General features: G+C 60.4%; 4 protein-coding genes across 4 annotated transcripts; all 4 read left to right on the plus strand.

Annotated features, from left to right (window-relative positions):
* Positions 1-1,328: 1,328 nt before the first annotated feature.
* On the plus strand, positions 1,329-2,720 carry LSCM1_06223 (uncharacterized protein; the record flags this gene model as incomplete). The annotated part of the gene is made up of 1 exon (XM_067323655.1): positions 1,329-2,720. The coding sequence occupies one exon, from the start codon at positions 1,329-1,331 to the stop codon at positions 2,718-2,720; it is 1,392 nt and encodes a 463-aa protein (XP_067179284.1).
* Positions 2,721-4,711: 1,991 nt separating this feature from the next.
* Positions 4,712-5,971, plus strand: LSCM1_06224 (uncharacterized protein; the record flags this gene model as incomplete). The annotated part of the gene is made up of 1 exon (XM_067323656.1): positions 4,712-5,971. The coding sequence occupies one exon, from the start codon at positions 4,712-4,714 to the stop codon at positions 5,969-5,971; it is 1,260 nt and encodes a 419-aa protein (XP_067179285.1).
* A 2,527-nt stretch (positions 5,972-8,498) lies between these two features.
* LSCM1_06225 (uncharacterized protein) lies at positions 8,499-14,210 on the plus strand (the record flags this gene model as incomplete). Its single annotated transcript, XM_067323657.1, has 1 exon — positions 8,499-14,210. One exon carries the CDS (start codon positions 8,499-8,501, stop codon positions 14,208-14,210), a length of 5,712 nt encoding a protein of 1,903 aa, XP_067179286.1.
* A 3,189-nt stretch (positions 14,211-17,399) lies between these two features.
* LSCM1_06226 (uncharacterized protein) lies at positions 17,400-20,855 on the plus strand (the record flags this gene model as incomplete). The annotated part of the gene is made up of 1 exon (XM_067323658.1): positions 17,400-20,855. One exon carries the CDS (start codon positions 17,400-17,402, stop codon positions 20,853-20,855), a length of 3,456 nt encoding a protein of 1,151 aa, XP_067179287.1.
* Positions 20,856-22,256: the final 1,401 nt, after the last annotated feature.

Here is a 22,256-nt window from a genome sequence, read left to right on the forward strand (position 1 = left end):
CTACCGTTGCCAGTGGTTGCACCTTGGTTGCTTTGGCGCAATGTTTACCGCTGGCGGCCCCCCGCACAGGCGCACTCGCGCACCGCCGAAAAAAAAGGCACTCTTTCCTCTTTTATCTTTGCGGTTTCGCGTATCTCTGCTGTACACGTGTTTGCGGTAGACAGCCCGGCCGTGCGGTGGCGACTGAGCGCCAGAACCAGTGGAGCTTCTCGTCTCCACCGACAATGTGGAGGCGCGCTTATGTGGCTGGTCGCATGAGCGCGTGTGCGGCCTGCCTCGTTCCCTCCCCCCTTCTCTTCTTTGCGCGTGTGTGTTCGCGTGGTGCATGAGCGATTCCAATGTATCCTAGCGCGCCCATACCACCGCTGACAGGTACGTGCGCGTGTGTTTCTCTCGTCCTCCTTTTTCGTGTGTGTTCGCTTGCGTTCGGGAGGGTGCGCATGGGTGTAAATGTCCCTGTGGCATGTGTGATCTGTGTGGCAGACGTGTGCGCATACCCATTTTATGTTCAAGATGGAAGTGGGGCACGCGCGTACAAGCAGGAAAGAGCACCGACGCCGAACTCAGCCTGGTACGTCTGCAAACGTAGGTGTGCCTGTGTGTGTGTGAAGGCGGGGGAGAAAGAGGTCTTCTGAAACGGAGGGGAGCAGCGGGCGCACGGAAGGTGGCGAGTGCCCTCTCTTCTTCTCCGCTTACCTGAAAGGGAAGCGAAGGATGATGGACATGGGATGAATGCGTGTCGCTACCGTTGCGCTTCACTGCACCCATCGCTCTCGTGTTGATGCTACCTGCGCGTCTTGGCAGCTGCCACGCCTGCGTTGCTTTGCGGCCCAGTCTCTTCCTCCCTGCTCTCCTGCACGGGCTCCTAGTCAGCTTTCTCCTTGGAAAAAAATCAACGCCTGCTCTCTGAACCCTGACTTCCATGTCGGACGTTTGCCCTGCCTACGCGCGTGTGCTCACACGTCTGCATTCTCGCGCACACTCTCTACGACTGCACATGAATCGGTACACGCATACACATGCACCTAGATGCCTCAGAGACAAGCTGAGGCGTCGGCTCCTTCAGAGCGCTCCGCGCTGCCTTTGCCTTCGAGGACGCGCCATCATCAACGGCCCTTATTTCTCATCTTCCCCAAACCAACGCCCTCCTTTCATCCGCTGCACCCTCCACCCCGCGACCACACCGGCCCATCCGCAACAGAAATCGACAGCGCTACGGGTCCGCACCCAAGTCCACCGCCTCCGCCACAACTCGTGCGCTGCGATTGACACACACCGGCACTGTCGCAAACAAAAGGGAAAAGGCCACCGACCACGCCCCCCTCGCAATGATCGGCGGGGAGTACAAAAAAGAGCGGTTCAGCGAGCGCCTGACCATGGCGCAGAACCAGCCGAGGAACCGCGGCTACCTGCCTGGGACGCATCTCAAGACAGGCGGCTATGGCACGGGTACGCTCATGGGCAACTGGAGTGAGGAGCGCTTCGACGCCGGGTACTACGACGCCAAGGCAGTCGTTACGTGTGGTCTCCACCCGCCGTGTAGCACCACGTACCGCGACATGGTGCAGAATGTCACCCCTCCGACCGGCTTCGCTGCCGCGGCGTCTGGCGCTCGCAGCGACAGCTACACGACCAGCAGTCGCACCTCCGCCCCTTCCCCCTGTGATCGCAATCAGTTTTCGCAGCTGACTTTCATGGCCATCGAGGACCATACGGAGAGCGCATACCCAGCTCATCAGCCACACCTCGACCCTGCATGGCAGACGACCCTCCAGAGCACCCATCACAGCACCTTCCAGTCCTCCTACATCCACCCCGACGTGCGGAGGCAGGAGGTGAAGGCTTACGTGCCGCCGGTGATGGGCGGCACGCCGTCGTCGCAGGCCACCGGCGTGCTGTTGCGCCTTCGCCGGCAGCTCGAGCTCGCACAGGAGTCGCCGGGCGGTTCTGCCGGTACGGGCACAGCCGTTACCGCCTTCCCGGGCAACGTAATCCGCTCCGTCCGCAGGGCGTTGGCTGAAAACTGCAATGACCCCAACGGCAACGTCAACGCGGAAGAGCTGCAGGCGGGCTTCGCCGCTGCCGGTGTCACCGCAGTCCCGGCCGAGTGCGTAGCGCTGTTGCGCTACTTTGACAAGGAGGGCCATCAAACGGCACCGTACGTGGCGATTGTCAATGCTGTCCGAGGAGAGATGAACAGCCGCCGCGCCGACCTTGTCGAGAGCGTATACGTGCTCCTGCGCTCTCTCAGCCCCGACGGCGTTATCCGCCTTGATCGGCTTGTGGAGTGGGTCGACGTGCAGCAGCTGCCGGCAGTGCGGTCGGGATCCGTGAGCGCAGATGCGGCGCGTGCCGCCTTCGCCGTTCAGTGGGATGCCCGCACCCCAACTGCGCACATCACGCCGGAGCGCTTCACTGACTTCTTCGCAGACGCGTCCTTCGAGATTCCCTTAGACAACACCTTTGAGGCGACACTGCGCAACATATGTCACATGAGCGGCGGGCGCGGCACCTGTGCGAACACGTCCTGCCGGCGAGTGGAAGTGGTGCACACGAACGGGCGAGTGACTAAGGAGGAAATCAAGAACGACCTCCTCCTAAAGGACCGCGGCGATGCAACTGCCTTGGAGGCGTTGATGCGGAAAAACTTGGCGAGGCAGGGCATCAAAGATGTCAAGTCTGTTCGTATCCTGTCACCAGTGGGAGACATCGGAGGCTGATGAGGCAGACAGAAGAGAGCTGCGCGTCCTACGGTGGACAACACACTGTTCAAAGTGGTGTGGTACTCCCCTCTTCTCTCTGCGCACGGTTCATCGACCGCGTTCCTATGCTCTCTGCACGAGGTGACGGTTTTTTAAGAGGGCGTGCCGCCACATGTACACTATTTCATAGCTGGCGCTGCTGCTGCTGCTGCCAGAACGGTGGCCGCAAGTCATGTTGCGTGAGCGTCACGGGAGCAGCAAACAGCGGAAGGGAGTCGACGAAACTAAGAGGTGCAGAGAGAGGCGGAGAGAGAGGGCAACGGACATTCGGAAGGGGGTGATGGAAAGAGGTAAGGATGTACCTGAAGCGCCACACAAACACACGCTCACTCACACGTGTATATGTGTGTAATGCTCGCTGACGGCTTTGCTGCACCTTTTCTTTTTTCCCCATTCGTCTTCAGCTTCGGTGTCGCCATCGATCCGTGAGCAGCGAGGAGAGGATGGACGAACCGCGCGACGTGGAGGCAGTGCAGAAAGAAGAAAATGTGACGGCAATAGCATCGCCTGCGGCGTCCTACCACTTTTCCGTCTCGATGCACAGAGGGTGACTGTGATCCGCCAAGGACGAAAACGCTCCAGTGGATCTGTGGATATGCGCTGAGTAGGGGCAGAGGCATTGGGGCGAAGGGACCTGCTTCAGCGAGCGTCGCGCATAGAACAGAGGCACGGCAACGCGTCATGTGATCGACAGTCCGTCACCGCTTGCGAGGCGCAACAGCCAGTTGTGCCGAGGGGGGAATGCGCATGCATACGGATCGCTGGGAGCTGGCCTGTGTGGTAGAGCGCACATGCGGACGTTAAAAGGAACCCCCTGCGCCTCACGCATCACCGCTGTCCTGCCAACCTCTCCGCCCCCGCCCCCCTCCCCCACATACACCTTTCACTCCTTCCTCTCCCGTACATCACCTCTCACAGACGGAGCGCGTCTGATGCGTGTTGCACCGCTAACAGCGAGTGACACGTTTTTTTTTCAAATATACTTCCCAGCTGTGTGTTCGGTGGCACTGCAGCCGTATCTTCGCTGCCGCTACTCTGCCCTCCCTTCTCATCCGGCTTCCGAGAAGCAGGCTGCTTCAGAATAACACAGAGGGGCCTCCTCGGACCCTTCAGGCACTTCGCAAAGGTACTGTGAAGCCTCACGCGCACATTTTTTCTCTCACCCTCCTCTGCTCCTTCGCTTTGTGCACACCCCCGTTACGCGCGCTCACCTTGCGAACGTGTTCGCTGGGTTGTTGTCTCGCCACCTTTGTCGAAGTGAAGGAACCCCTGCTTGCCCCTCTCCCTCGTGTGGTGCTCTTGCTTGGGAGCCAGGAACGATCTTCGGGCAAAACATGTGCTATCACCCCGGCGTGCGCTGTGTTACACCCACGCACGCACAGCAATACGGGCCGCCTCTTTCATGTACTGGCGCGAAGAGTCTCCGCCGCAGCTTGTCGAACACAATTTTTTTTCTTTTTTTTGTTTTTTTTTGTGGCTCTTATCGTGTGCTGTGCTCCATCGCCGGCGCCAACACAGACTTCAAACGCTTTGTCTGTCGAATGGGAAGAAGCGAAAAGCGGAAAGCACTGCGGGGCGATGGGGGGGAGGAGGGCGGCAGAGAGAAAGAGAGCGAGACGTGGAAGCAGCCGCGACACAGAAGACATGCGTACACATGAGCGCAGGTGGGGGGGTCTGCCGCCCCCTCAGCGAAAGCACATCCCATTGTCCTCTTCCTTGCCTCCCCTCCTCCCCTCTCTTCCCCTTAGTTTGTGTATGACGTTGACGGTATAGTGCCGCCGCCACGCTGCTACCCGCCTCCCTCCTGCCCCCCTGCATTTACTCTCCTCTGCTCTCGTCCCCTCCCGGAGTAAGAAACAGAAAACGGGACGCGCCACGCTAAAGATCGAATCTCAACACAGAAGGGGACTAAAAAAAGGGACACGGAAAAGAAGAAAAGCACAGAGACGATGCTGCGCCGCTGCACTGCTCTGCTGTGCATCACGACGGTAACGCGCAGTGCCTCGCCGGCTGCGGCTGCGGTCGCCGCGGCATCAGCCGCAGCTTCCTCGAATGCGACGCGCAGCCTCATGGCAGATGTCGACAAAGGAGACCCGCAATATAAGCAGATTTTCTTGGAGCGCTTCCGCGGGAAGCTGCAGTCGGACAAGACAGGCATGAACGACTTGGAAAGCTTTGTTGAGCTGCCCGGCGGCATCGCGCCGTCGGCTGCGTCCATTGGACCAATCAAGCGAGGCAGCGAGCCGCTCCCGCCGTGGCTGAAGCTTAAGGTGCCGAAAGGCATGACACACCTCCCACGATTCAACCGCATCCGCCGCAGCATGCGGGAAAAGAAGCTTTCCACGGTGTGCGAGGAGGCTAAGTGCCCCAATATTGGGGAGTGCTGGGGCGGCAGCGAAGACGAGGGGACGGCGACGGCCACCATTATGGTGATGGGCTCGCACTGCACCCGTGGGTGCCGGTTCTGCTCGGTGCTGACGAGTCGTCACCCGCCTCCGCTGGACCCAAAGGAGCCGGAGAAGGTTGCTGCTGCCGTGCAGGAGATGGGCGTGGACTACATCGTGATGACGATGGTCGATCGCGACGACTTGCCCGACGGCGGTGCCTCGCACGTCAGCCGCTGCGTTCACGCCATTAAGGAGAAAAATCCGGAGTTGATGCTGGAGGCCCTCGTCGGCGACTTCCACGGTGACCTGAGGCTGGTCGAGCAGTTGGCGGCTACCCCGCTGAGCGTTTATGCGCACAACATCGAGTGCGTGGAGCGCATTACGCCGCGCGTGCGTGACCGGCGAGCTTCTTACAAGCAGTCGCTGCAAACGCTCGAGCACGTCTCGAAGTGTACGAAGGGTGCGATGCTCACGAAGAGCAGCATCATGCTTGGCCTAGGCGAGGAAGAAGAGGAGGTGCGGCAGACGCTGCGTGATCTGCGCACGGCTGGTGTGTCGGCGGTGACCCTTGGCCAGTACCTGCAGCCCTCACGCACGCGCCTGAAGGTGTCCCGCTACGCCCACCCAAAGGAGTTCGAGATGTGGGAGAAGGAGGCGCTGGACATGGGCTTCCTCTACTGCGCGTCGGGTCCGTTGGTACGCAGCTCCTACAGAGCTGGCGAGTATTACATGAAGAACATTCTGAAGCAGCGGAAGGGCGCCGGGGATGCGGCATCTTCGGCTGCCTCCACTGCTGCCAATGCTGTTACTGCTAGTGCATGAAGATACGCACATTCGACATCCATGTCTGCATGACAAACTGGACCGAGGGACGCCGTAGGTCGCCTTCTCGGTGGATTGGGGTTGGGCTTGGTCGAGGACGGCGCGGAGTGCCTGGCTGGGGGCTCGAGGCCTCTGATATTCTGTCACCCCTCTCCCACTCCCGGCAGGGGCGGGCAAGTCTGCTCTGACTTTGTTCCTCTGCTCCGTGTGAGGTGCGTCGGCGTCACTCCGCCCACCCTCCTTGTGGATGGTGCGTGTCGCAGTTTCCTTTTCTCCACCTTTGCTATTACCACGCTGCATCTCCTTCAGCGCTTCTGTTTGCCCATGCGCCGTCGCGCATCGCATCGAAGCACTCACGCAGCGGCAATGAGGCAAACGCGAGAGGGGTAAGAGAGAGGGAGGAGACGGAGAAAACGTTGCATGACGCCTCCCACCAACCATCGTGGTGAGTGGAAGGGAGCAGGAGGGGGAGGGAGGTGGATATCTCATGAGTGCTATTGTCGTTCTTGTGTGTGCGTGCCTGCAGCGAGACGGCTGATCAAGTGCTCCGTCGAGGCTATGAATGACGATGGGGAGACACCTCCTCTTATGTCGAATCAGCAGCGACGGCAATGGTGTGTGTGTGTGTGTGTGTCTATGTCTAGCCACACAGCTGCATGCGTGTTTTCACCCGTTTTTTCCATTTGGAACATCGTCGGAGCGGCTGACCTGTGCTGCGAGAATTCGCTCTTAAACTTCACGGAAGCCTCTCCGTCTCTCCCGGTAGACTGGCAGGGGGGAGTCGCATGGGGCGGCGTCCCTGCTCAACTGTTCACCAGAATTGCGGTAGCGCACCCCCTGTCCCGCTCGCTCTCCCGTGACAAACGCATTTCGCCACCTTCTACATCCGCCGCCCTCGCGTTCTCCCCCACGTTCTCCAAACGCCATTACTTCATCTTCGCTTGCGTGCCACCTCCCCGCAAACATAATGCGCGCGCGTGCATAATGGCGGACCGCCTTCTCGCCCACTCTCTTCCGGGTCGCCCCGGGCCCCCTTCTTTGTAGCACCCTTGGGGAAAGAGCAGTGAGCAGCGCCCGAGTGCGCGTCTCCCCCTCCCTTCCTCGTTGCTGTCTGCGCATTTCGTAGCGCACATCTTTCTCTCAGTGCACTGCCCGCTCTCTCCCCCGCCGTCGCCGCCGCCGCAGGAGCTCACCTATCGCACCGCAGGCGGCTAACTGGGACGAGGACGGCAGCACAAAGCCGACACGCACACACCTCGGAGTCTGTTCTCCCCTTGTCATCTCTGCCGGTGTACACGGCGACCGTCTTGCCTTCTCTTGCCTTTCCCCCCCTCCCCTTCGGTCTTCCGCGTTTGTCAGACGCAGCAGAGACGACGACAAGGCGAAGAGAAAAAAGGGCAGACAGGACAGCTCTCTCTCTCACACACACACCCTGACACGCGCACGTGCGCGCGTCGGCACCAAAAGAACGCACTGCGTATACACGTACGTACATATACGCACATGTATATATATGTATATACATATTTCTATATATAATTGCTTTGCTGACAGATCGACGTCCTTCCCGGCTTTGTTTCCTTCCTCTCGTCTTGACATCTGCCCCGCCTCTCCTCCCCACCCACTCTCGCTTTTTTTCTTCCTTTTGGAGGTGCACGCGCGCTCTCAACGCTTTTACTTCGATCGCTTCCATATTGCGCGTCATTGTTGCGGTGGCTGCTGCTGACGGTTACTTCCTTGTATGGTTGGAACAACAACAACAGCAACAGCCGAAGACGAAAAAAGAAAAACGACAGAAAAGCGCAGCGGCCTTTTTCCTCATTTTTCCTGTCTTTCTGTTGAGCGCGGGTGAGGACGCCGATTACTCTTTACTTTTGCTTTTCTGTTTCCGGCCTTATTCTTTAGCTTTGCTACGGTGCGGCCGCCTGTGTTTCTGTGCGCAGGTAAGTGTGCGTGTCTCTCCTCGCTCGGCTTATCTTCTCATTTTTTTCTTTGCTTAGCTGCGTGTGCGTGTTCGACGTTGTGGTTCCCGTCAACAGAAAGACGCTTGCGGGTGTGTGTGCAAAGAGAGAGGGAAAGGCCCCCATCCCCCTCTGTTCTTCCACACCCCTCGCTTCGCGCTTCTCCTTTGCTCCTCCTCGCCCCCTCCTCTCCCCCCCCCCCCCCCCGACATTGCTTTGACGCGATTTATTTGAGTGATTGCATGTGCGGACGTGCTGGCCGACCAGAGAGAGAAATTATAAAGGAGCCGCTCAGAGGCTGACAAACCCTCGCATCATCAGCTCACGAGCTCCGTCCCCACTGCGTCGCTGCCCTTCACGCATCCCTCATCGCCACGCCGCCTCACCAAAACCGCAAGCACCTCTACCGCATCGATCTTTTTACCGTCTTTTTTGTTTGTCCATTGTGTCCGCACTCCCCCGTGTGTAATGGCTCAGCATACTTATATATATATATATATCTTGAGCATCTTTTTCGTCTCGCTCTTCTATTTCACTCCTCGTTTTCCCATCTTTGTCGCCGGCGGATGTCAGTTAGCGATCGCCTCACGGACGTGTATCACAGCACCGACTCTTCGACGAAGGCTTTCTCCCTCTCCATCCCCGATGGGCATGACATCAAAGGCCAAGAGCATTCGAAGGCGTTAGCGGCGTCCGTCGACGCCTCGCCGCACGTGACAACTGCAGCAGTCACGACACACGGCGACTTGACCCTCGGTGCAACTGAATCGGACTCCACTCGGCAACCGGTCGCACGTCGCCTGGCCTCCGTTGAGCACGAGGCCTTTGAGGCTGCCCTCGCCACCAACGATGGCGACAGCGCGCTACTTCAGCCCGTCATAAAGCGCCGCGACATCTCGCTGGCCGACATTTCCCGAATGAGATTGGAAGGCTGCCGCGCGCGGCGGACATCCCTGGCTGCCACCACGTCCCTACGTGGCAGTATGGCATCGTCGCTGCGGTCGACTTCGGCTTCGCCCATGCTCTCGCTGACCGCCCGTTTGCGTGACCAAGCGGGGATCTTCGGTGAAATGAACGTGGGTCCCACACCGGCAGCGCAGCACGCACCTGCTTGGTCGTCTCTTATTGGGCTTGGCCGATCAATCCACCGCCGCTCTAGCATGTCATCAGCTCGCACGAACGCACTGGAAACATCGTTTGCCATCCTTCAGCACATGGCGCAGGACACGGCGGCTCGTCTAGAAGCTGCCTGCACCGCTCGGTCTCTGGCTGGAACCCCATCCACCGCCACGTCAGCCTGCGGATCCGTCGCGCTAACCTCGTTGCAGCCGGCACATCAGAATCCAGTGCACACGAACGCCAGCGCCATCGGCAGGGAGGCGGAATGCGTTAACCCAGACTCTGGGAGGGACAGCTGTAGTCACAGCGGCCAGCACACACCGTTGCTCCAGGCAGTCCCGACGCAGCAGTTTAACAGCACTTCGCCGTTTTCCTCGTCGCTGAATTCGCTTTCAGAATCGGAGCTGCGCGTCGGACAGCTGCGCGCGGGCGGCTTGCCACGCCTGCGTGCGCGTGCGTTAGCAGCGCACGCTGCCAGCGCTGCGGCCGTAGCGAAAGCAGTGTCGGCCTCACGGCAAAGTTCACCACTGCCCTGCCTGGATGGTACTCAGTTGGCTGCGCGGCAGCTGTCGAATGCCCCAGCGCATCATCTCACGAAGCAGCGGCCAGGGGCCAATACAACACTACTCGAGCTCCTTCCGACGCCGGTCGCCACTACCACAGAGGCTGCAAGACCCGCTTCATTGTGCCATGCGCGTGACGTGAGCGCCTGCAATCATGACTTCCAGCAGATTATACCCCTCGAAGTAAAGGAGGCGCTCCAGCGCAACATGCGCCCCATTTGCGAGGGCGACGATGAGGAGAATGCCGCTCTCGACGACGGGCTGAAGGTGCAACTGCCACCGCCGCTGACATGCTTCGCGAAGGTGGCACAGGCCACGAGCGAGGATCGCCGCGGTTCAGACTCCCCGCCTAGTGGCGCATATCCCCGTGGGGTCACCGGCAGCGGCGGAAGTGGCGGTGCTGGCGCCGGCGCGACGCCCGGTGATGCGCCATTCAGCAGCCCTATGAGCTCCCTTCGCCCACAGAGCGTACTCAGTACGTCGCCGAACGTATTGGCGCGATCGGCAGCCGCATCCTCAATGGGCGCCTGGCACGCAGACAGCGCATGTGGTGGGAAGTCGATGCAGCGACTTGGCAGTGGCACGGCGGAGACTATGGCCGCCGGCCTCAGTATCAGCGGCACGGGAGTGCCCTTTCAGACATGGAAGTTCCCAAGCTTGGGCAAGCCGAACTCCGCGTTATCGTTTCGCAGGATGTCTCTCGGCGAGGACGGGAACGCGGAGGAGGCGTTGCCGGGAGGCGCGAAGGGAGGTGCTCGTCCGGCGCCGCCGACAGCGTCGCCGATCTCCGATCACGGCAGCCATGCGACTCGCGGGGCCCTCACATTGGGATCTCGGCCGCAGCAAGGCAGCGAAGGGCCTCCCTTTGCCGACAACAGGCTCCTGGTCGCCCACAAGCGCACCACCCTCAAGCCGACGACAACGCTACCTTCTTCCGTGACTGTCAGCGCACTGTCTGTCACGGGCAACGCAGACCCGTGCGTGACGTCACTGTTGTCTGGTGAAAGCCACGCGTGTCAAACGGCTTCATGCGCCCATGCTCGCTCGGCGCAGTTCAGCGGCGGTGCAGGTGGGTGCGTACCTCAGCTTCCTCCTGCGGCGGAGCGGTCATTCTGCACGGCTAATAGCTTTAGCGACGCCGCTGACGGCGATAAATCCCGAAAAGTGAAGATGCTCTGCGCTGTATATGAGCGGTTGCGGTGCGCACGGCCTCCCGCCAGCGGCTTCGCTGCGGGTGCCCCAAAGAGTCTGCAGGCATGGAGCCTGCCAACTCGTGCCGGCGCGGCGCTGTCACCGGGTCCCGCCTCATCGCTGGCGCAGGCTACCCCGCACACATCGCTTCTTGGGACTGCTACTCCTTTAGGGAAAGGTGCTGGCTTCGAGGCAACGAATCAGGGCGGCTTCACCGCATCGATGTCCTACTCAGGGGCTCTCGGTCGCTCGGCGGGTTACTACAGCTTCGGTAAGCGGATCAGTCTCAGTCACCCGAACAGGCAGACGCTGCCGCACCAGTTCCTTGGTAGCGCATCAAACCTACATGCAATGCCGTCACCGCGTAAGACTCTGCTAGACAGCTCCGCGTTGACAGAATCGGTTGCTGTTCTGAACGGTGATGTCAGTGACTCCACCATTCCTTCCTCGTACACTGCGCGCCCGCAGCGGCGCAGTTTAGACTTGTGGCTGCTGCGGCGCATCGAGTCCCGCCCGCTGCTGCAAACGACAATGTTCTTGCAAAGCAACCTGCGCTCCATCTGTGAGACTCTGACGCGGCGCACGCGGGCCGAGAGAGAGGAAGACCCTGGGCTTGCGTTGCAGTACACCGCCATCTGCCCATCAGCGCCAACGGCGGCCTCAGCGAGCGTGACTGCCTCGGTGGCACCCGTAGAAGTCGAGTACTTGTGCCGGTACACCTTCCCCACCGAACTGCAGAGCGCCGCTGGAGCTCCGTCGGCGGCGAGCGTGGCTGACATCGAAGCGCGGGAGGATGCGTCGGGGGCGAGCCAGATCCCAATAAACGGCCCCGCGGCGCTTGCCGAAGCAGCTTCGCCGACGAGTTCCGTCTACGCTGCCACTTCAAAGGAGCCGAACATCAGTGGCAGCGGCAGCAACAACGGCACTCATGACTCCGCTGTGGGCACGGCGCTGGAGCCCCCTCTTTTGTTCTCGGCAGGTAAGCTGACCAACGCATCGAATCTCTTCATGAACTCTATCGAAGACGTGCAGGAGAAGAAGGAGAGCCAGCCCCGAAAACAGGCGGAGGCGTACATGGATCACACCGCTGATGAGCCTGTTGCCGCTGCGATGGAAAGGTTCGCAGCTGCGAACAGCGACTCTCCTACTGCTGCCAACGTGCCTGTTGCACCTGAGAGTTACGGAAGCCCACCGCATCCGTACCGCCGCGTCCTCACGAAGGATGCGCGCCTGGTGCGCCACGTTCACGGTGTCGATGGGGTAGAGCGGGAGGTGGACAACGACGCGATGGACTTGGTTGTGTATGTCGGCATGCACCTCATGGGCTGGCTGGAAGTGGTGGGCTTGTTGGGTTGTGGCAGCTTTGGCCAAGTATTCCTGTGCAAGGACTTGCGCATCTGCGACGGCCACTTTGTTCACCCAAGCGAAACTGAGGGTGACGACTACGAGTACTGGAACTGCTCCCACGCCTTCCTGCCGTTCAGCAGCGTCGACGCCGTGCCAACGCATCAACCACTTGTCGCCGTCAAAGTGGTCAAGAGCGTGCCGCTACTGGAGCAGCAGTCGGTTCTAGAGGCGGAGATGCTGGTGTTGATTGGTGCGCAGACTGCACCCCTGACGGCGCGCGCAGCGGAAGAAAGTGGTGAATCGATCACGCCAGCAGGTGCGGCTACCACAGCTCATCACACTGGCGCCAGCGCACCACCGCCAGAGGACCCGCGCTGTGCCAACATCGCGAAGGTGCTCGCCGACGGCATCTGCTACGGTCATCACTGCATTGTGATGGAGAGGTACGGCGCGAACCTCTACGAGTACATCGCCGCGAATGACCACCGAGGGCTTCCCATGCATCAAATCCGCTCTATCGGTGCGCAGCTCTTCTCCGCTCTCACGCTCGTGCACGAGGAGTGCCACATCATTCACGCTGACGTCAAGCCAGAGAATGTGCTGCTGACGCTAGACTTCTGTAAAGGCACGCTGCGTGGGAAGGACGAGCCGGTGCCCGTGATTCATGATGCCGCAGCTTCCACGACTCTCGAAGGGACCGCGCACGAAGGCAACAGCGGCGCCACCTCAGTCGCAGTCAAGACCCCGCGTAGCCTTCCAGAGCTAAAGGCGTCTTCGAGGGCGGCGCATGGCTCCGCGCACCCCGAGTCTCCGAGTACCGAGCCGCCGTGGCACCAGCTGCGCACCGAGTCCACGGCGCTGCTGACCTCATCGTCCACACTGCCGGCAGAGCGCACAAGCACTTTGCAAGTCGGCCCTGGTGCGGTCGTGCGGCAGCGACCTGGCCTCCATGGGAAGCACCGAGCCTCAAATCCCCTGCAGGAGGCCTCCACCCTCGCCTCCTCCTCAACGAGGGCGTTCGTGGCATACAAGCGTCACAGCTTTGACCACTACCGCCCCAGCCCGGCGAGCCACGCCAGCATGGTGGAGCAGACGGACCTGCCGGCGCCTGAGCCGCGTCGCTCACAGATGCTGAATCAGTCGCTCTGTATGCTCTCCAGCACCGCGAACGGCATGACGTTGCCGAGCCCCAGCCGTGGCGACGCCGACAGCGGGGATGATCTCACGATGCAAGTAGATACGACGCCGGTAGAGAAAGCGCTACCGGTGCCATACGCACCGGCCATTTCGAACTTGCGTGTTCGGCTCATCGATTTCAGCTCGAGCTGCTACGAGGGCGGCCCATTTTACCAATACATCCAGTCCCGTTACTATCGCGCACCGGAGGTCATTGTGGGCGTGCCGTACAGCTCTGGAATAGACGTGTGGTCGACTGGCTGCATGCTGGCGGAGCTGTTGCTGGGCATGCCGTTGCTTCCCGGCGGCAATGATCACCACCAGCTCTCGCTCATCGAGGGAATGCTAGGGCCGCTGCCCGACTACATGATAGAGAACGGTGACAACGCCGAGTTGTTTTACACCGCAGCAGCGACGGTGGCCGAAGACAGTACTGATGCAGGGCGACCTCGCCTGTCACCAGCTGCGACTACCGATGCCGCTTCGTCCGCAGCGCCGCAGCGGCCTCGGCGGTTCGCGTTGCGATCGCGCGAGGACTACCTGGAGATCACAGGCGGCGAGCCGGTACCGTACCGCCGCTACTTTACTTACCAGACCCTGCAGGAGCTGGTGAGGCACTGCCCCTTGACCCTCGAGGAACGCCGCATGAGCTACGGGCTCCAGCCGTACGTCGTCGCCAACGAATCTGCTTCAATCCCCCCTGATGTGACGCCTTCTCAGTCGGTGCGATCCGACATGATGAAGCAGCGCTTCTTGCTCTTCGATTTGTTGCGACGCCTGCTTCAAATGGACCCAAAACTGCGCCCCACCGCGGCGGAGGCACTGACGCACCCCTTCTTCACCTCTTCCCCACCATACCTCAAAACCTTCTCACTCAAGTGAGACGCCTGACGGACAACAAGGCCGTTGCATGTTCTCGAGCCCGTGGGCGAGCGTGTAGCGGCTTGTGCTCATGCTGGTGCTGTCGGTGCAAGGGAAATTTCAGCGCGTTCTATGAGCGTCGGACATTCGCTCAGCATGCGGGGCGGCCAGGCAGTCTCCCCACTCTATCCCCCCTGCCTCTCCATGCGAACGCCGCCTCACCTCCTGTAGTGGTACAGGGCCATGCGCATCCGACCCAGGGGCGGCCAGGGCGATTGGTCGCTGCGGGTGTCGGTGGTCAGGTCGTGGCTAGCGCTGCGTCGAAGCGGCCTGCGACAGCCAATGTGCTTGCGCCATGCATGTGGTGGGCGCCCGTATCTCGCCCGGCCCTCGCGCTGCCCGCTGGTGTGACGAAGACCAGTGCCTCACGTGCGTGCTCTGGGGTGTCACAGAATGAGCAAGAGAGGTCGAACACGCGTGGAACGGAGGAGAGAACATCTGCTCTCTTCTTTCTGTCGGCGGGATGTGTGACAAACTCATTGAGACATCTTTTTTTTTTGTGTGTGTGTCCAGCTTCCTCCACTTCTCATGTGCGTTCGAATGAGTGGCGCTTGCCGCTCCTCTTCGCGCTTTTTCTTTTTTTCACGTTTGCTCCCCTTTCACATTTTTATGGCCTCACACGGCTTTCTCACGTGGGCTGTCCGTCGCTTTTGTGCGAGCGCCTCCTGTACCTGCGTCTCTGTCTGTGGGTCTTCGTGTGTGTGCGCGCGCCAGGGTGATGTTCTTCGTCGCCCCCGGTGCGCGAGCTCATGTGGTTGGCTTACGTGCGTATATGTGTATGTATATTTGTCTCTGGGAGCGGCCGCCATCAGTTGTACGCGGTGCTCTTCTTCTCACTTCGTAGGTTTGAATGCCGTCGCCCTCCTCCCCCTCCCCCTTCTGTTTACACACACGCACACACAGAGACACATCTGCTGCGCCCCTGACCCTCCGTTTTTTCTCGTTTTTTTTTTTACAATCGTCTCTCGTGTGTGACATTTTCTTCTCTAAGTGTGCCGCCGGCCACTCCCATTAGCAGAGCGGCAGCAGCGGAAACGGCGGCGCGAGCCATTCGTGGCAGCACTCGCTGCCTTTTGCCCACCTTTTTTCCCTCATTTTCCCGTACGCGCGCGCGCATCTCTCAGCCCTTTGCAGGGGAGGGGGAGGGGGGGCGCGAAATTGTAAAAGGGGGCGATGAGGGAAGAGGGGAGTGGAGGAAGAGAGGCGAAAGTGTCGCTCCATGCGCAGAGAGGGGCAGAAAAAAAAGGCCGTGAAGAGAAATCAACACAACGTTCAGTCACGCACACACGTGCGCACGCCAACCGCCCTCCCGTCCCCTCTCCCTTCTCCTCCCTCCTCACACCACATACGGCGCATTCATAAAATGCTGTGAGAAAGAATAAGCCAAGTGAGCCAATGCACACAAGCAGCGTTTAGCCCCCCATTATGTGCCGTTGTTGGGCAGCCGTTTCACCACGTGCAAGCGTAAAATTCGGCGACGTATACATGCCCTTTTTAGTGACGCTTCATATGATAAGGTACACAGTGAATCATGCAGCCTCTACAGCGCTCAGGTTGCCGCGCAACTCCTCGCAATCCTTGTCTGGGAGCCGGTCATAGACCATCCTCTCGCTCCTCCTCGAGTACGTTATGACGAGTGGCGTGATGTGGAGCGGTCGTCTCACCATAACAACAAAAATTAAAGATTGTTCCTGCGTACGGCTCTGCGCACCCCGTCGCACCACCACCACTTTCCCTGATTTCCTCTCCTCTACTTGGCCTCACTCCGTTTTTTTGTTTTTGGTTCCAAGCGGCAACGGTGCGCTGTTGCACGAACTCTTCAACCAGCAAACGCACAGCGCCGTCCTCATCGAGCTCTGCAGTCGAACACCCCCACCCCTCTTCGGCTTTACGTTGTCCGCCATTGCGCTCTTCGGTGCATTACGCGGAAAGCGGAAGGCGTAGTTTCTCGGTGGTGTCAGAGGAGAGGTGAAAGCGGCGCAAGGGGGAACGCGCGCAGTCTACTTGGCGAGGGAAAACGGCTCCGTGGTGTCCCCTTCGTTCTGCCTCTCCACACTTTCCGTGAAAGCTCTCGTCGATTGGTCGATGAGCCGAAGCCAAGGGCGCTCCTGATCTTGTTGCTTTGTGTCTGCCCTTGCCCCGGCTGAGGTGCGCCTGCCGCTCCTCTCTCCTTTCTTGCGAAGCTGGCCGCACGCCGCCAACTCCCCCCTCCGCGTTTCCGACGAAGGCGAGTCCGCGCAGCCCTTCGCTTGCCACGTGCCGACAAGATGATTTCTGCCGGGGTGGGGGTGGGCTGGGAACTCGAAGAGGAACCCCGCAACGTGAAGGGATCGCATAAGCGTTGCGGAGAGTTTTTCCTCTCAATAAGGCCAGCTCCATGGAAGAGACAGGTGCCGATAGCATAGCCTCTTTGTGTTGAGCTGCTGCACGGGCACCCGCGGGGCCGCCGCGGCTCTCTACTTGCCAACGTCAGAATTGTATACCCTACACCACACACCACCACACACACACAAACGCATACACAAGACGACTCACGGATGACTTCGTCGTTCCCTCCCCCTCTTCTCTTGCACTCCTCTCCCCCCTCTCCATCTCCCCCGCAGTGCCTTCACAGCGCGCCACTGCTGTCTGCCGCCTCTCTCTCTCTGCCTCCGTGTCGGTGAGCGCATTTCTCCTCGAGTCTTTTTTTTTTCGTCCTACCGCCGCTCATAGCGTCTGTCTCGCTGCTACTGCTGCTGCGACTTTTCCTTCCGCTTCACTCGCTTTGGTGACTTGGTGCACGCCATCTGCGCGGGTGGGCTCGACGGTGCCCCCTGGAAGGATAAGTTCGGGTGTGCTGCTCTGCACCTTTTATCTCTTTTTTTTTCTCACCACTGTTGACTTGGATGTAAACAATCAATCAAACATTTGGCGCTGCTGCTGCTGCTGCGACCGTCACTGCTGATGCTGCTGCTGCTGCTGCTGCGACCGTCACACGTACTGCTCTTATGCATACGACCTCTCTCTTTTTGGTCCTTCTTTTGCCTCTGCGCCTGTACCCGGGGCACACACACACACACATGCAGCACGCCCACGTTGCTGCATAGCAGCAACGGAGGACATTCTTTTTTGACGTTGGGCGGCGCCGCCTCTCACCAGAGAAGATAAAAAATGCCTGCCTCATCCTCTAGCACCGTAAGGAAGAGCGCGTCGCCGATGCCGGTCGACTCTGTATCGCTGGCCAAGGAAGCAGCAAAGCATTTAGCATCGCGCAGGGGCAGTGCTGCGTCGTGGCTGCATCCGCTGTCGTCGAGCGAGGTTCCTGAGTCAGATCCTCCACATAACCCACTCTTTCCTCGGCATGGGTTACAGTTGGCCAGTGGCGATGACATCATGAACGGAGGTGGCGGCGCCGGGTCATCGAGCCTGCTCTCGGCAACCGAGACATCGCCCGTGCAGATTCGTGAAGGTAGTGGCTGGAAGTCGCTAGGCAATAGCGCCCGCATCACCTCTGGCAGTAAGCAAGACTCTCGGAGCTGCCGCGGATACGCGCGGCTGACAGGGCTGTTAACCCGCCGAGGAGGTGATGCGAAATCACGCAAAGCGGTCGCTGTCAGCAACACCGCCTCATTGCAAAGCAAGTGCCCGGAAGGTGCGCCACATGGTACCACAATACCAGTTTCCAGCGGCGCAGCCGTACGCAATCCTCTTCAGCGCACCGAGAACAACAGTTGTGAGGAGTGTCTGCTGGAGGAGCTGTGCCTTGATGACGTCAGGTACGACTGGCCCTCCCCGCCATCACCGTCGACCATCTCCGTATCAAACAAGCTCGGGAGTAGTCGAAGCGGTGCCGTCGGCGTTGCACTACGGTCGAGTGTCGTGAATAGCACCCTCCAAAGTGGTAGCCGACGTGACCTTTCAGTATCGCCTCTTGTTTCGCAGTCGTCCCGCGCCTCACCGCAGTCGATGCTGCGACACGACGGCAATAGCGGTACCAATGGTACCGGTATCGACCTGAGCGAAGCACGGTTTGTGCCCCTCGGGTCGACGGATTTGGCGAATCGCAATGGCAGTCCGCACGGACTTCAGCGATCGTATGGCAGCGGCGCAGACGATGACAAGGCCACTACCTCGGGCACTTTGCGCAACCGGTCGCAGCGACAGAAGCTGATCAGTGGCAGCTCTCTCTCCACGTCAGCGAGTCAGAGCCTCGCCCACATGGGGAGCACGCGCGCTTCTCAGGCGCTGGCGACACGAAACACCGGTGACTGTGAGTTCTCCGCGCACGCTTCCTTGAGCGCGCGAAGCGTGCGCGACGCCAAGGTGGCGCTACTGCGGCGTACGCAGCACGGAAACGGCCATTCCCTGCGCAGCTCCCACACCCACAGCTTGCGACACAGCCACAGCAACGCCAGCATCGGTGGCAGCGACCCGATATCGCAGCGCGTCACAAAAGTGCGCCCCAGCAGCCGTGATAGACGACACGCAAAAGGCACTGCGGGTCCTCTCATCGGAGGCGACCCTGCCGGATCACCGCATTCTATCGCGGCCGCTGACGACGGCCCAGCTCGCACTAGTGTACCACCAGTCCGCGTGGGCTCCTCGCTGACACACTCTCATATGGCTTTTCCCCCTGCCGCGGTGGGGCCAGAGGGTGGTGGCGGCAAGTCAGAGCACAACATCAGCTCGTGCGTGGCGCACCGTCGGTTTAGCCGCCCCGAGGACAACCCGCTTCTCGAGGTGATGGAGACGTCCAGCTGTGCGTCCCAGGGCTGGTACGAAATTTGCAATGGCGCCCTCTGCCTGCCCTCAGTAGCGGACCAGCAAGCACGCAGCCGCATGGCGATCGCTGGCTCGTCGTCAAGCAAGTCGATAGACCCTCGCACCGCTAGTGTGAGCCGTGGTGAAAGCCCTTTCCAGCGATCCTCCAGCACCCGCCGCGGTACCTTCTACCCCCCTCACATGCCAAGCGGCTTCTATTCACTGAGCCGAACCGGCGGCTACGACAGCAGCACCGACAGCGAGGAGGAACTTCGGCTGCGAGAGCGGCACCGCAATCGCTTTGACGAGGTGCTGCGCCAGCTGAACGCCCCGATGAGGTCGATAACCGCCGATGATCGAGGGCCACTGCCGAGTGTGCGCTACAACTCCTCCCTCCCTTCTGCGAGGGACGCGTCCGTCCGCGCCGACACATCGCAGGCGGAAAACAATAGCTCCGGCGCGTGGGCTGGCATCGGCGGCCTCGACTGGGGGGGTGGCCTTGTGGCGTTCGGTGCCGCCGGTGGCGGCGGCGGCGGCAGTGCTAACATGAGCACCACAGTGAACGCCAACGGCGGTGGTGGCGGGGACGGTGGCGGGTGGCTCGGCGTGGGCAGCGCGGCCAGCAGTGAGGAGTGGTACAGGCGCATGCGGAAGAAACTGGAGGAGGAGGAGAAAGCTGAGGCGGCGTCGGCGACTGTGATTGCGACTGATGTGCACCCGACCTCTGTGACCTCTTCGACGGTATCCGTAGCCACGCACATTCCTGCCACGGTATCCGGCAATCGAAGGCCGTCGACGCAGTCAGAAACGCACATGCCTGCTATTGACCGCACCACAGCGTGGAAAGGGCGACTGCCCTGCCTCCTTGCCCGCAGTCGTGCCGACAACTCCGAGAGCTCTCCGCGTCTCGGCTCGCCGTCCGTACAGCCACAAGGGATGTCGCCAAAGTCGGCCCAACCACCCAAGTCAGCAAATAGCACCGTTTTGGCCTCCGCGGGTGGGAGCTTTGCGCAGCGCGTTGAGCCAGATTGTGTGGCCCAGATGCAGCTAAGCCAGACATGCGGTACGCTCGGCAGCACCGATGTCGCGGCCGCTACAACAGCCACTCGCCCGCCAGAGGCAAGTGACGCGAAAGATGATACTGACGCCACCAGCTCTTGCTCTTCGCCTCCGCGGTTCTGCGCCGCCTCCGTGGCTGCGCCTGCCAACAGAGCTCAGTATACAGACGCCCCTGGGCCAGTGTCGTCGCCGGGGTTGGAGGCGACCGGGTCATTCTGCCGCATTAGCGACATGCGCAGAAAACATTGCAGCGCCAACAACACGGGCAGCGCGGAGACTCTGTCACCGCTGGTACCGCCCGCGCCGAAGCGGCCGTCTGAAAGCCTCGGTACAATTCCGAACGGGAGCTTCGGCACAGTCTCCCCAAGCCACCACCAGCACGACCTGCAGCACCACAGCTCGCTGCCACGGGTTCCGCAAGCAGCGAATACGGCTGCTTTGAGTCAGGCACCGCCTGGCGAACGCGCAGGCAGCAGCGCCGTCGCCTCGATTGCGGCACGCGTGCGAAATGGTGCACGACTCTCACTTGTTCAATGCAGTGCGACCACACGGTCACTGAGCGGCACCTGCGTGACGCCTGCTGAGGACGCAGCCCTCGCCGGCGTTGGTGCTAAAGCGTGCAACTCAGTGCACACAGAGGCTGACTCAAATAGTGGGGTGCGCCGCAACCCTTCAGCGCCAGCTCGTCAACAATGCTCTTCCGCGAGAGGTCAGATGTCCGAAAATGCGCACTCAGCGGACAAACCAGCGAGCTCTCCAGATGCGCCAGCCGCCGTTGTCGCGTCGGCGCGCCTCTCCCACGCATGACGGCCAGCTCCCTCCAGCACTGCAGCGGACGTATATATTGAGTACTGTAGCAGTTGGCGCCTCGTCTCCTTTTCTCTCTGTGGGTGTGCTTGCGTGTGTGTGTGTGTCTGGCCCAAGCCATGGAATGACTGCTGATTCTTTCTCTCGTCGGCAACGCTATCGCCGCACCACCGCCTACCTGTGCTGTCCTTCTGCCTCCCTCCTTCTCTGCCCTGCCCTGCCCCCCTTCTCCCCCACCCTCTGAAAGAGCAGACGAGCCCTTGCTATTTCCCTGAAGGGAAGCTGGCGTGGCTGCGGAGCCCTTGCCTTTCCTGTCGATGTTCCTTCAACTCTTCCTTTATCTGCTTGCTTATGTGTTTGCTTGCTTGTTGATGCCCTCCCCCCTCCCCTCTCCCTCCCACCGGTCGTGTCACTGGACGCAGCGGCATACGTCTCTCCTGCCCGTTTCGCCTTTTCAAACCTTTTTGTTTTGGATCGCCCCTTCACACGCGCCCAACACTTTCGGCAGCGACTGCATCATGCATTGGGTTACCAGCCGATGTGGCGGCTCTCTCTCCCCCTCTCTCTCCCCCTGCTGGTTGGTGGTGGGGGAGGGGGTCTGGGCAGCAGCGGAGGCGAAGAAGGGGTGGGGGTTGGGAGTAAAGCACTAAAGGCGAATGCCTCGCCGTCTTGTTTGTATGTGTGGGGAGACAACGTGTGCCCTACTTCGGTCATTATCGATGTGCCCGACTGTTGGCGTCTGTGAGGGAACGCCTATGTATGGGCTCTGGGGGGGGCGAATGGCTCGCTCGTAGTGCCTCTCCTCTTTCTACCCGTAATCCCTCCCTCCCTCCCTCCTCTCATTTTCTCTTTGCCACGCGCACCATCCAACTTCAGCTGTTCTTGGTGACACCGCCGATCGCTTTGACCCCCTTTCTCGGCGAAGATGTTTTTTTCTTCCAATGTGCGTATGTGTTTGCGGAAATGTGTGAAGGACTCTCTCCTCCCCTCCCTCCCTCTCTCTCCCCCTCTCTATTTAGCAAAGCGGGACACACCCACGCACCCCGACTCATGAAAAGAGTGACAGAGGCAGCGACCCGAAGAGAGTCGCAAGACGAGAGACAGAGTGCGGTGGGCTTCCCCCGTTACACACCTACATGCCAAGACTGACATACCTCCACGCACACGTGCACTGCAGAGGAAGAAGGGCGTGAGGTGAGGCGGAGGCGATAGCCGAGCTGTAACCTGCCACTAGGAGCTTCCCTGTGTCATGTGGTTGGCTAGCTGCGCGGCAAAGAGCTCCCATGCGCTCTTCGAACTTGATACAAGAGCAGGGCGCTTCGCGCGACTCTCTGCTTCGTCGTTCTCCTCTCATGCTTTCCCTCTGTCTGCGCGTGCCAGGCCGTGTGTAGTGGAGCGGTG

This window comes from Leishmania martiniquensis, chromosome 19, assembly GCF_017916325.1.
Source record: "Leishmania martiniquensis isolate LSCM1 chromosome 19, whole genome shotgun sequence".
Lineage (NCBI taxonomy): Eukaryota > Euglenozoa > Kinetoplastea > Trypanosomatida > Trypanosomatidae > Leishmania > Leishmania martiniquensis.